General features: G+C 41.1%; 1 protein-coding gene across 4 annotated transcripts in view; it reads right to left on the bottom strand.

Moving 5' to 3' along the window:
* The window catches only part of ARHGAP8 (Rho GTPase activating protein 8), a 164,347-nt gene that overhangs the window by 53,410 nt on the left and 97,278 nt on the right, over nt 1-13,659 (bottom strand). Inside the window, exon 13 of one of the 4 annotated variants that reach the window (XM_061582391.1) lies at nt 9,324-10,743. The exons of the other annotated variants lie outside the window; for them this stretch is intronic. Within the exon in view, the coding sequence (XP_061438375.1) occupies nt 10,708-10,743 (36 nt within the window). The 3' untranslated portion in view covers nt 9,324-10,707. Of the gene's footprint in view, nt 1-9,323; nt 10,744-13,659 lie in introns of those variants that run through there. 4 annotated transcript variants of the gene reach the window in all.

Below are 13,659 nucleotides of genomic sequence, written 5' to 3'. Positions count from 1 at the left end.
CTGAGCATGCCCAGCCTTATCATTGAGTTCAATGCAAAATATTTTAAATTAATTAAAAATCAGCCAGACATTTTTTTTAACTTTTAAACTGCAGAAGATTAAGGTCAGAGTATGGGGCAAGGTCAGTATTAGGATTTCAGGTACTCTGTGAACATGGCTGATTCTTAATGAATTTCAACAGATTATGAGAACTCTGACAGAAAATAGACCAAAAGGGCTCTGGATTCCCCCCCCCTTTTTAGACTTTGAATTCTTTATTCTCTCTGACTGTTTTGTGTATCACCATGAAAATTTAGAGGGTTGTTAAGCAAGTGTTTCTGAGTTCAGGACTATAAGTATTGTAAGGTTTTGTTTTGAAATGAGCTTATGAGAAGCATCACTGGAGACAATATGCATTGGGTGTGCTTTAAATGTACAGCATGGTCTACCTTGTATAAACAGTAGGGCCCCGCTTTACGGCGTTCCGCTTTAAGGCATTCTGCTGATGCGGTGGCTTTCATTTTCAATTGTAAAGGTATTTTTTGCTCTTTTGCGACGTTTTGCGACGTTTTCGCGCGACACGTCCCATTATAGTGAATGGGGTTCCGCTTTACGGCAGAGGTCCGGAACAGAACCCACCGTATAAGCGGGGCCCACCTGTATAGGACATAAGGCTGAATAACTATAAAAGTCTGTGTGTCCCCCTGCTGGTGTAGGACAGTTGTTGCAGTGTTGGGCATGGCTGTGGCAGATCCACAACTTCATACTCGGCCATAGAGCTCACATGATCATATGCCACATTAATCACACACCACCACAAATCATGCCTTCTGTTAATGAAATGACTTTTTACATACATACATACATACTTTTAGTCCACCACAAAGGGCAAAAGCTCTCACAAGGTGGATTATAAGATTTAAAAAATCAACATAATTACCTCAAACAAATTACTTAACATTTCACTATTTAAAATGTTTACAATCTTTCTCTCATTTGGAGTGGGTTCCTACTGGATTTGAGTGCCGTGTTTTGGACTCAAGGTGTTCCTGTGATAAGAGAAAGGATAAGGAGTAGTGGAATACTCAATAAATTTATGCAGGCCTCTACAGTAGCTGGCCTGTAGTGTTTAGCTGGTGTTTTCAGTTTATTTTTTACTGAATGTATGTTGATATACTTGTCTCTTGTATTAAATTTATGTATATACATAAGATCCGAACAAATATGTATTAAAAAAGCCAGTCAAAAGAAAAAGAAAAAGCACTCTGCCGGCTCAAAACAAATAGCTCATATGAAGACTAAAAATAATCCACAATGCCATAATTATGGCATAAAACACTGAATAAGAAATATATCCTAAGCTGACATCCATATTAATGCTTTGGAAGAACAAAAAGCAATGGAGAAACCAGCAAATATTTAAATGCATTACATTCTACATATAACAGAAGCTGCACAGCATAGCTTGCAGATTTGGAAAGAGGAATCAGACATTTGACATTCATTATGCTGATTCCTCCAAGCCAAAATGGAGCTCTTCCTTGTACAAAGCAATGCACCCCGAGCTTTAACAGCAACAGGATTGTTGCCAAAATGGGGTTCTCTACCACAGGATACTAAATACATATTTACAAATCATTTTTGTTAAATACTTACTTGGACACTCAAGTCTTTTCTAGCACTTAATTCAGGAATTCATTGTTGGCATCCTTGTGTTTTCAGATGCATTTTATTCATATTATTCTGTTCCTATTGTTTTATCTGAGAGCCAGTGCGGCGTAGTGGTTAGAGTGTTGGACTACGGCCTGGGAGACCAGGGTTCGAATCCCCACACAGCCATGAAGCTCACTGGGTGACCTGGGCCAGTTACTCTCTCTCAGCCACACAGGAAGGCAATGGTAAAACCACCTCTGAATACCATTTACCATGAAAACCCTATTCATAGGGTCTCTATAAATCCAGTTGACTTGAAGGCAGTCCATTTTCATTTTCCATTTACTGTTTTATCATTTTTATTTTTCATCACCTTGAGAGAGTAGGCAGAATATAAATACTTTTATAAACAAACGAATACACATATGCATCAGGAACTTCACTGTGGGGAAAGCAACTTACAGGAGCATGGTGAGAGAGGCTGACGAGTGTTCAGCACTCCCTCCTGCTCAGAATTTCAGCTTCCTCATCCAGCTTTTTATTAAAAAGGAATGCTTCATTACACACATTTATGGTTAGTTTCCCTCAGAGTTTAGTAATTACTGTGTGTGAAGTGAGGATCACCACCAGCTACTTTATACGGATGTAACTTTTGAATGAGAATGATGCATGTGCGCATGTACCACATATAAGAAGCACACTTCTTGTCAGTTTCATTGTATATACACATGCTACGAACGCCTGAGTGGAAGCAGCCTCCCACAATGTGTACACACAGAACCAAATTGTGTGTTTGTGGGGATGGAATGGTCTCATTTTTCTAATCTTAAATTCAGTTTCCCACATTTCTACAAAAATTATTTTTAAAAAAAACTTCATGAAAATTCTTCAACATTATACTGCAAATTTCTCCTAAAAAATACATTTTAATTTTGACTAACGTACACACTTTTGCCAACTTAGAAGCTTCCACACTCCCTGCTGTGTGCTGGCAAGGTGGTTCCCGCGGCTCTCCCTGTCCCCTTCCTGCCTGACAGGAGCTGTGGGGAAAGCAGGGGCTCCTCCAGCCCCAATCTCATCCATCCATCCATCCATCCATCCATTTATTAATTATTTGATTTATATCCCACCCTTCCTCCTGGCAGGAGCCCACCTCCCACCTTTTTCTTTCCTCAGCGCCTGAAGGAAGCTCCCACCTCCAGCCAAACACTTTTGATATCTGTATGAAGCTGTCTTAAAGAGAAAAATGAATCTCATCTCTAAAATCCCAGACGTTGAGTAAAAGGGGGCGGAGTTTGATGGATGTCACATGTCCCTGGATTCACAATTCAGTGCTTGGAGACACACCGAAATCAGCACAACTGCAAGTGTGTCTCTCTGCCCCAAGTTTGTGACATGGGGGAAGATGAGAAACACAGGACTAGTAAGAACTGCCTTTGGCATTTTGAAAGCTTAGTATCAGGGGTGCCATATGGTGAAGCAATGATTTTACCCAGTCCAATCATGGCAGAAATGTTTAAGATCAGGCATTCAAGATGATGCAATATGGTAGATTTTACTGCTTCTGTTTATTGCCCCATTAATTAACAGGATAATGTTTGCAGGAGGGAAATAAGAGGCAATAAACTGTTTTTGTGGGTGATTAAACATTCAAATGAAACTAAGACATTTGATAGTTTATTGAAAAGGACATTTCATCTCTGGGAAAACATTCCACTTATTAAACAAAGACCAGATATTAAAGAGGGAGGCATACATCAAAGCAGATAAGTGTGAGGCCAAATTCTGAATTACATACAGATTTAACTTTGTCTGGGTACGCAATAAGTGAACAGATTATTTTATATTTGAGTTTACCATCAAATATAATTTTGGCACATTCTGTTAAGGGGAAACTGGAAGAATCATCGAGGATGCCTCTAGCCTGTCACTATTTTGTGGGAGGGATTCAAACACATATGGGAACTTTAATCCACTTTAATCTTAAGTGCTCTGTAACCCTAGCAGAACAAACCCACTTTTTTTGGTATAATTTTTGTTAACATTTTTTGTTTTCCAGAGGAGCAGCATATGACATTACAAGGAAACTAGAGAAAGAGAGAAAAAGGCTGGCCCTCCCGGCGTGTGAGACAGGAGGGGGAGTAGATGGGCCCTGTGTGAAAAAGTTTGAATGGGAATGACTATTCTCGCAGAGGCCTTCTGGGATAATTCGCTCCGGCAGGCTTTGTTGGTGGGCTCGTGTTGGGTCCATATCAGGTGTTTAGGAGGAGTCTTATTATGGAGGAACGTGGGTGATGCCACCCCAATTTCAGTGATCACGGGGAGAGGGAAATATAGCCATGGGGATGTGGTGAATTACCATAGAAGACAAGGGCAAGGCTATCTGTGCCTTGTTCCCTGCTGCCACTCCTCTTATGGATGGGTTCCTCATTGCTCATCTGCTGTGCCCACTGGCCTGTGTGTGTTGTTGTTTAACGCCAGATCGGTACACAATAAGACCACTCTCATTCACGATTTGATTGTGGATGAAGGTGTTGGTTTGGCTTGCTGAGACCTGGGTGGGTGAGCTGGAAGGAGTTGATCTGACCCAGCTTTGCCCACCTGGATACGTGGTGCAACACCAGCACAGGCTGCAGGGATGGGGGGAGGAGTTGCTGTGGTCTACAGAACTTCCATCTCGGTCACCAGGAAACCACTCTGTCTTGGAGCTGGCTGTGAGGGCCTGCACCTGGTGTCAGGCCGAGGAGACAATAAACTAGGATTGCTACTGGTGTACCATCTAACCTGCTGCCCGGCAGCTTCTCTGACTGAGCTGGCTGTGGTGTTGGAGGAGCCTGGAACAATAGTCCTGGGTGACTTCAATGTCCATGCTGAGGCTGCCTCCAGTGTTCCGGCTCAGGATTTCATGGCCTCCATGACGACCATGGGGTTGACTCAAGTTGTCACTGGCCCAACGCATAGGGCAGGGCACACACTCGACTTGGATTTTGCTCCAGATGGAGGAAGGGGTGGTCTGGTGATAGGGAGGTGGATGTCACCCCATTGTCATGGTCAGACCACTTCCTGGTGAAGTTTAGACTTATGACTCCTATCCCTCCCTGCAGGGGTGGTGGTCAGATTAAGATGGTTCACCCCCAGAGCCTAATGGAATCCACTGGATTCCTGAATGCACTGGGAGAGTTCCCAGTAGAGTGAACAGGTGACCCTGTTGAAGCCCTTGTCATGCTGTGGAACAGCAAGGTGAGTTGGGCTCTTGACACGGTTGCCCCTGAGCCCCCTCTCCAGCACTGTGAAGCCCGGTTTGCACCTTGGTACACCAGTGAGCTAAAGGCAATGAAACAGGCTGGATGACGGCTAGAGCGCAAGTGGCGAAAGACGTGCTGTGAGGCTGATCGGGCACAAGTAAAACATCATAACCGTGCCTACTGTGTGGTGGTGAGGGTGGCGAAGAAGGCCCACTTCTCTGCCTCCATCACATCCTCAAGCAGCCATCCAGTGGAGCTTTTCCATATTGTTAGGAGTCATCAACTTGACATCACCTCCAAGAAATTGAGTTTTAGACCCTTCGGAGGCCCACTGTGAATTGTTTGCAAGGCACTTTCAGGGTAAAGTTGCTCACCTCCGTAGCAGTCTTGATGCCCCCTCCACATCTACTGTAGTCCCCAATGAGGTGTCCAGTGCAACGTCTGCTGCAACGTCTTGGGAACAGTTTCAGTTGATGCGGCCTGATGATGTAGACAAGGTGCTTGCAATGATGCGACCAGCTAAGTGTCCTCTTGACCCTTGCCCTTCTTGGCTTATTAAAGCTTGCCAAGGGGGTTTGACCAAGTGGATCCAATGTGTGGTCAATGCATCATTGCGGGGGGGAGTGGTTCCAGCCGCCTTGAAAGAGGTGGTGATCTGACCACTCCTGAAAAAGCCCACCCTGGACACATTGGTTTGTGACAACTACCGACCAGTTGCAAATAGCCCCTTTTTAGGGAACTTGATTGAGAGGCTTGTGGCGCAGCAATTGCACGTACTCTTGGATGAAACAGATTATCTTGACCCATCCCAGTCTGAGTTCAGGCCTGGTTATGGGACTGAATCGGCCTTGGTTGCCCTGATGGATGACCTTTATCGGGAGGATAGGGGGAGTGCGACCCTGTTATTCTTACTTGATCTCTCAGCGGCTTTTGATACCATTGACCATGGTATCCTTCTGGGCCAACTTGATGAGATGGGTATTGGAGGAACTGTTTTACAGTGGTTCCAATCCTATCTCCAAGGTTGCCCTCAGAGAATAGCATTGTGGTGCTGTGGGGTGCCTCAGGGTACCCATGCTGTTTAACTTCTATATGAAGCCATTGGGAGTGGTCATCAGGAGCTTTGGGGCAAGGTGTCAGCACTACACTGACAATACCCAGCTCTATTTCTCTATAACATCTGAATTGGGAGAGGCCGTGCAAGCCCTGGACCGGTGCCTGGACTCAGTGGTGGGCTGGGTGAGGGCCAATAAACTGAGTCTGAATCCTAGAAAGACAGAGGCACTGTGGATTGGTGGTTCCCAAGATCAGATGATTGGTCAGCTGCCTGCTTTGGATGGGGCCATACAGTAGGGCCCCACTCATACGGTGGGCTACGTTCCAGACCCCCGTCGAAAAGCAAAACCCGCCAAAAAGCAGAACTCTGTCAATAAAATTGCACCTGACGCCCGAAAAATGCCGTAAAAGTGGAACAAGCGCTGTATGGTTGGGGCCTTACTCTAACTGAAAGCCGCCGTATTAGCAGAACGCCAAAAAGTGGGCCACTGAAAAGCGGGGCCCTACTATACTCCCTCTGAAAGAGCAGGCTCATAGTCTGGGAGTGCTCCTGGATCCATCTTTGTCACTAGAGGCCCAGGTGACCTCTGTGGCTAGGAGTGCCTTTTACCAGCTTCAGCTGATAAGACAGCTGCGGCCGTTTCTGGACCAGGATAGCCTGACCACTGTTGTCCATGGACTGGTAATCTCCAGGCTGGATTACTGTAATGTGCTCTATGTGAGGCTGCCCCTGAGGTTGGTCTGGAAGTTGCAGCTGGTGCAAGATGTGGCGGCAAGACTGTTCACTGGGGCAAGGTATCGCCAACGTGACACCCCACTGCTGCCCATTTGCTACCAGGCCAAGTTCAAGGTTCTAGTTCTGGTGTACAAAGCCCTATACAGCTTGGGACCAGGATACCTGAAAGACCATCTTACCTCTTATATACCCAGTCGATCACTACACTCTGCAGGTGAGGGCCTCCTGCAGATACCATCTTATCAGGAGGTCCGTTCTGCACAACATAGGAAACAGACCTTTAGTGTGGCGGCACCTACCTTGTGGAATTCCCTCCCCTTAAATATTAGGCAGGTTATCTCTTCTTATCTTATCTCTGTTATCTCTTCGGCGCCTATTGAAGACTTTCCTCTTTCAACAAGCCTTTTAAGTTAAGACCTATTCCAGTCTGCGTCTGTGTTGGAATTGCTTTTAATATGATTTTTTTAAAAAACATTTTTTTCTAAACAATATGTTTTTAACCCTTTTTATTTAAGATGTTTCTAAAGCTTTTTAAAAAAATGTTTTTAAAGTTGTTTTGTTTTAATGTATTTTACGGTCTGTTTTTATTATGTTTTAAAGTGTTTTTACTGCTTTTGTTTGCTGCCCTGGTCTCCTGTTGGGAGGAAGGGCAGGATATAAATTAAATAATAAATAAATAAAACCAACAGAGACCCGTTACATATATATATCACATACTGGTAATAATTGTTGTTCTAATCATGTTTAATGTCCAAATCCCAAAATGCATAGTCCCTTTCAGTTCTGTATCTCAACATGAAAACAAAATTTGAAAAAACTAATGCACTAAAACTTAGGAAGCCTCATAGATAAGTATTCAGGTAAGTAGTGGAAGCTTTAGCTGTGTGTTAACTAATCATAATGTGACATATCAGGAAGCTGGCCCGTTATATAATTCAAATAGTTAACTATATTGAAATAAATATACCATCTCACCTAATATACGATGTCTTCTGTACATCACAGGGGATTAGGTCTGTTTATATCAAGCTGTCTATATGTTCTTAGGATTCTTTGGGGAAGCCATGACTGTTTAAAGTGAAATAAAGGTCAGGTGTGGGTGTGGCCCCTTGATTGGGCAAGCCCAGAAGCTGTGAGTATGGCTTTTAGAGCACTGACAGTTGTTTCTTACTGAGTATGCTCGGCCTTATGATTGAGTTCAATGCTAAATTTCTTAAATTAATTAAAAATCAGCCAAGCATTTTTTAAACTTCTAAACTGCAGAAGATGACGGTCAGAGTATGGGTCAAGGTCAGTAAAATAATTATAGGTATTCCGTGAACATTGCTGATTGTTAATTAATTTCAACAAATTATGAGAACTCTGACAGAAAAAATCCAAAAGAGATCTGTTTTCTCTCTCTCTTTCTACTCTTTGAACGCTCGATTCTCTCTGACTGTTCTGTGTATCACCACGAAAATTTAGAGGGTTGTTAAGGAAGCGTTTCTGAGTTTAGGACTATATGTTTTGTAAGGTTTTGTTTTTGAAATGAGCTTATGGGAAGCATCAGAATGGCATGGGGGTATTTTCAATTTAACATTCCGGAATGCGAAAAATCCATGCTGACTATAGTACAGAGCCATTCTCATGGCTGTATAATCTTATGGGTTTGTCCACCTATCTCCACTTCCTCTAGAGCATGATTGTCCTTAAGGCAAATTGCAAATGGCTCCATTATAAGTAAGAAAAGGAGTGGGTATAGGTGACAGCCTTGTTTTGTTCCCATTTCAGTAATGATTGGATGGGAGTCCAATCCATTTATGTTAATTACAGTTTGGGAAGGAGTGTACAGTGCATTAATAATTTGATTAAATAATTCATTGTTAATTACGATTTTTAAAAAAAATCCAAGAAATACAATGGAAGGCTTTAAAAATATCCACAAAAAATCAAGGCAAGGGGGAATGTGATCTCTTACTAAAACGAATTATATTTAAAACTCTCCTAATGTGGTTCACAATTTGGCAGTTAGGAATAAAGCCCCTTTTGTCTGGATGTAACAATTTTGAGAGGAGTAGATTTGTTTCGCTAACAGGGTGGTAAAATTTTTGATTCAGTAAAGAGATTGGCCTGTAAGAATCTATTTTATTGGGGTCTTTAAAGGGTTAGGATAAGACTATCAATCTTGTTTCCAAGGAGGAGAAATTGGAGTGCCATCTAATAATTAATTAAAAAGTGTTGACATTGGTGAGATGAGGTCAGGTTTAACAAATCCACTCTAAAAACCAACAATGAACTTATTTCTCTACCAACCTATCTTAAAAGAGCAGGGCTGTGTACAATGTTAAAACATAAAACACCATTAAAAATGCAAACAATTATTGAAGTGAATAGCCAATAAAAAAATTGAACAGTTGCAAAGTCCTGTCAGCATAAAAAAGACTTTGGGACACCTGAAATTCAAAAGCAAGGATGCCTGCTGAATCCATGCAGGAAGAATGTTCTACATAATGGGACCAGCAATACTAAATGCCATTTTTTTGTTATTTGGAGAATGATGGGGAAACATCTGAAAATGTGGGATGAATGAATGATTAATAACAAAGCATGTAAACACCCTGCAAAGAACTCAGGATGGATGCTCAATTGTCATATAACCAAAAACAGATCAGAGCTAATGTTTAATATAGATTTTATTAAAGCTTTGCATAGAAGCTTTGTGCAAGCTAATCAGGATGAATATGCAATAAAAAAGTTCTGGAGGAGCCCAAAAGATAAGGAAAAACCACAGTGACACAATTTAGAACTTGCAGAACTAAACTGAAAGCTCTGTAGGGGTGTTGCTCTAGCTCTGAAAATCTCTAGTCAATTACATTTATCAACACTAGCGATTATAGTTGCAACCAGAATTAAACTTCTAAAAGAAAAGGTGCAATCTCTCAAATCATCCTGGTTTGAAAGGCATCTCCCTAATCCAGGAAGTATGTTGGGGCCAGCTATGGCTCTACAGTGGTGAAGACAGAATTCTGCATATGCTTAAGACACTTTCATCGTCATTTTTACTCCACACATTCTGGAGTAGATTAGTGGGAGTGGGCATGGGAAAACCATGCTCTCACTTACCATTATAGTCCAGGTATGTCAAACAAATATGGCAACCAGCCTCGCATGATGCTGTTGCTAGACTGTACGACTTTAGACTATATGATGTGGAGCAAATGCTTGAATGCTCCACCATGTAACAAGCTCCTGCACATTCAAAACTAGCACATCAGAAGACAGGCTATGCTAGAACCTGTCTCCCTGGCACACTAACTTTCAATAGTGAGGGAGGTTTTTCAGGGCAGCATTCAAAAATGTCATCCACTAGTAAGACAGGAACTTCCCCAAGGTCACCCAGTGAGACTGTGATGCCTGAGTGGGGAATTGATCTGAAGTTAAGGCTGGTCCAGAGTTCTCTCATCAAACACCATCTCTGTCCATGCTTTTGCTGTAACATGTAGCCAGAGCTGAGAGTACACTATGGTTGTATGGGAATTCATAACACCTGCAGAATGTGGCACTGGTCACAGACTCAGCTTTTATTGTTATTATTTTTTAAAAAGCAAGATTCTAGTCCTTGTAGCTGAAAAGGTGTGCTGTGGGCAATAATTTCAACAATAAGTAAGGAGGGGTTTCAATGCTTTGCACAGCTCAGTGCTTCAGAAAAAAGATGCCATATATGACTTCACAGATGCCAGTAAAGGTCTAATGAAAATAAATGCATCAGTCCTTGCGAAAATAAGAGACTTGGTCCAGAAATATAATTGTAAACCACTTGTTTGCATGGATGCAGGAGCAAAGAACGGAGCTGAAATCAACCTGATGAAGAGGAACCAAAAACGTTGACTGCTCTGAAAAATCATCTGGATGTCATACTCCACTATTAATTCCACAGAGTTTGGCCTTTCACAATATGGTCTCCCAAGTACTTCAGGGACAATGCATATGTGACCTCCACAACTATAATTCTGAGGCGTATATGATTCTGAAGAGCCAAGAGTGTGTGATTCAGGGTGTTCACCCAAAGTATCTGTATCCACAGGAATAACATACCTTTGGATGATAAAGTCATGAGTTTAAAGGAGGACCAAACAATCTCCCTACTTCTTTTTTTTTAACCCTTATAATATGACAGAACACATAAATTCATCAAAATGATATTTTTAGATATGTCCAACATTGTAAATTGACACCAGTATTATACAAAGATATAATTCATATAAATACTTATCCAGAGGGCCTACACAAGCATAGATAATAATTATTTTCAACTATAGCTATACAATTCCAGTTACTTCAATAATTACTACAGTCATCTATTTTTATGAATAACATAATTTATTTCCTATATTACTTCCAATATTTATTTTCCAGTGTTTTACATTGAACTTGATTATTTCAGTATAGAATTTATTCATGCTAACATTTCAAACAATATTTTATGCAAGATATCTTTTCACCATTCTCCTAAATGTAGAATTTGCTGTTTCCCCCAATATGTAGCTACCAATATCTATGCAGCTGTCAATATATTCCCTAACAGTTCCCTCTAATTATTTGGAAGTAGTGACTTAAGTCTTCCTAATAGCATAGCTATGGAATTGATCACTAATTTATATCCTATTACCTTACCAAATTTTAATAATCACCTCAATTTGAAACTTTTTTGCAATCTCACCAAATATGTCTAAAATGTGTGTGATCTTGTCCATTGGGAAAGGACATCCCAATTCCAAAGAAAGGGGATTCCGGGGAATGCAGTAATTATCGAACTATTGCCTTAATATCCCATGCAAGTAAAATAATACGATTCTACAACAAAGGCTCTTACCATATATGGAGCAAGAAATGTCAGACGTCCAAGCTGGATTTAGAAAGGGAAGAGGCACCAGAGATCATGTTGCAAACATACGTTGGATAATGGAACGGAGCAAGGAATTTCAGAAGAAAATCACTCTGTGCTTTATAGATTACAGCAAAGCCTTTGACTGTGTAGATCATGAAAAACTATGGAATGCTTTAAAAGAAATGGGGGTGACACAGCATCTGATTGTCCTGATGCACAACCTATACTCTGGACAAGAGGCTACTGTAAGGACAGAATATGGAGAAACTGATTGGTTCCCAATTGGAAAGGGTGTGAGACAGGGGTGTATTTTATCACCCTATTTGTTTAATCAATATGCAGAACATATCACATGGAAAGCAGGATTGGACCAAGATGAAGGAGATGTGAAAATTGGAGGGAGAAATATCAATAATTTAAGATATGCAAATGATACCATACTGCTAGCAGAAACCAGTAATGATTTGACACAAATGCTGATGAAAGTTAAAGAGGAAAGTACAAAAGCAGGACTACAGCTGAACATCAAGACTACAGTAATGACAACAGAAGATTTATGTAACTTTAAAGTTGGCAACAAGAACATTGAACTTGTCAAGGATTATCAATACCTTGGCACAGTCATTAACCAAAATGCAGACAATAGTCAAGAAATCAGAAGAAGGCTAGGACTGGGGAGGGCAGCTATGAGAGAATTAGAAAAGGTCCTCAAATGCAAAGATGTATCACTGAACACTAAAGTCAGGATAATTCAGACCATGATATTCCCGATCTCTATGTATGGATGTGAAAGTTGGACGGTGAAAAAAGCGGATAAGAGAAAAATCAACTCATTTGAAATGTGGTGGAGGAGAGCTTTGCGAATACCATGGACTGCGAAAAAGACAAATACTTGGGTGTTAGAACAAATTAAACCAGAACTGTCACTGGAAGCTAAAATGATGAAACTGAGGTTATCACACTTTGGGCACATAACGAGAAGACATGATTCACTAGAAAAGACAATAACGTTGGGAAAAACAGAAGGGAGTAGAGTAGAAAAAGAGGAAGACCAAACAAGAGATGGATTGATTCCATAAAGGAGGCCATAGACCTGAACTTACAAGATCTGAACAGGGTAGTTTACAACAGATGCTGTTGGAGATCGCTGATTCGTAGGGTCGCTATAAGTTGTAATTGACTTGAAGGCACACGATACACATACACATTCAACAGGCTCCAAAGAAATGCCTACATGACGTTTTCTAAGCAGGGAGGTCCATAGGAAATGCACCACAACTTGCACAAAGGTCTTGCTTCTTACGTAATCAACTTGAAGGCATATAACAACAACAAATCTTGTCCACATTACCAACCCAATGCAATCAAGAACCATCTTCCTTAATGATTCAAAAAACATCAGTCAAGCTAATAAAGGGGAATGGATCAGTAGTGGTCTTGATATCGTGAAAGAACCTGGCTACATCAAGGCACTCTCTGCAAAACAAATGGTGTGATGATGATTATATGGCTTCACCTCCTACCTCTAAGCGTTGCACACCTGGATTGAAACTTCCCTGCACAAACAGCACCATTTTACTAAAATCTCCAAAGACCAATCAATTGGATGCATCTAATCATACTCTTACTATACAGTAGGGATGGAAACATCTGCCAATTTCAGTTCCCCCAGCTTCTCATTTTTCCAATCTTAAATTCAGTTCTCCAGATCTTTGAAGCAATTTGTGGTTTCTTTTTAAAAAAAATCCTCATGAAAATTCTCCAGCATTTTAGTGTGAATTCCTCCTAATAAACACAGTTTTGTAGGCAGTTTTGACGAAAGTACACATTTTTGCAAGCCATTTCTTCTCACCCTAAGAGTCCGAAATGACTCTCACTACAAGTGTGGGGACACCTTTACCTTTTTTTTAATGCATTGTGTATGTCATTTTCACTCATATATTCATTTTTATGCACACTTTCCCCTAACAAGCAGTTTTGCAAACATTGGTTGGTGAACTGCATTGCAAAATCCAAACAACTGTGAATTTCAAAGGATGGCTGTGCTTTGGGTCTCATATTGTTTCCGAAAGTGCAAATTTGATAGATTCAGCTTCAAATGTGAACTGAATCAAATTTCTCCC

Source organism: Rhineura floridana, chromosome 8 (assembly GCF_030035675.1).
Source record: "Rhineura floridana isolate rRhiFlo1 chromosome 8, rRhiFlo1.hap2, whole genome shotgun sequence".
NCBI classification, from domain to species: domain Eukaryota; kingdom Metazoa; phylum Chordata; class Lepidosauria; order Squamata; family Rhineuridae; genus Rhineura; species Rhineura floridana.
The sequence above is the reverse complement of the archived record's forward strand: the minus strand, read 5'-3'. Positions and strand labels throughout refer to the sequence as shown.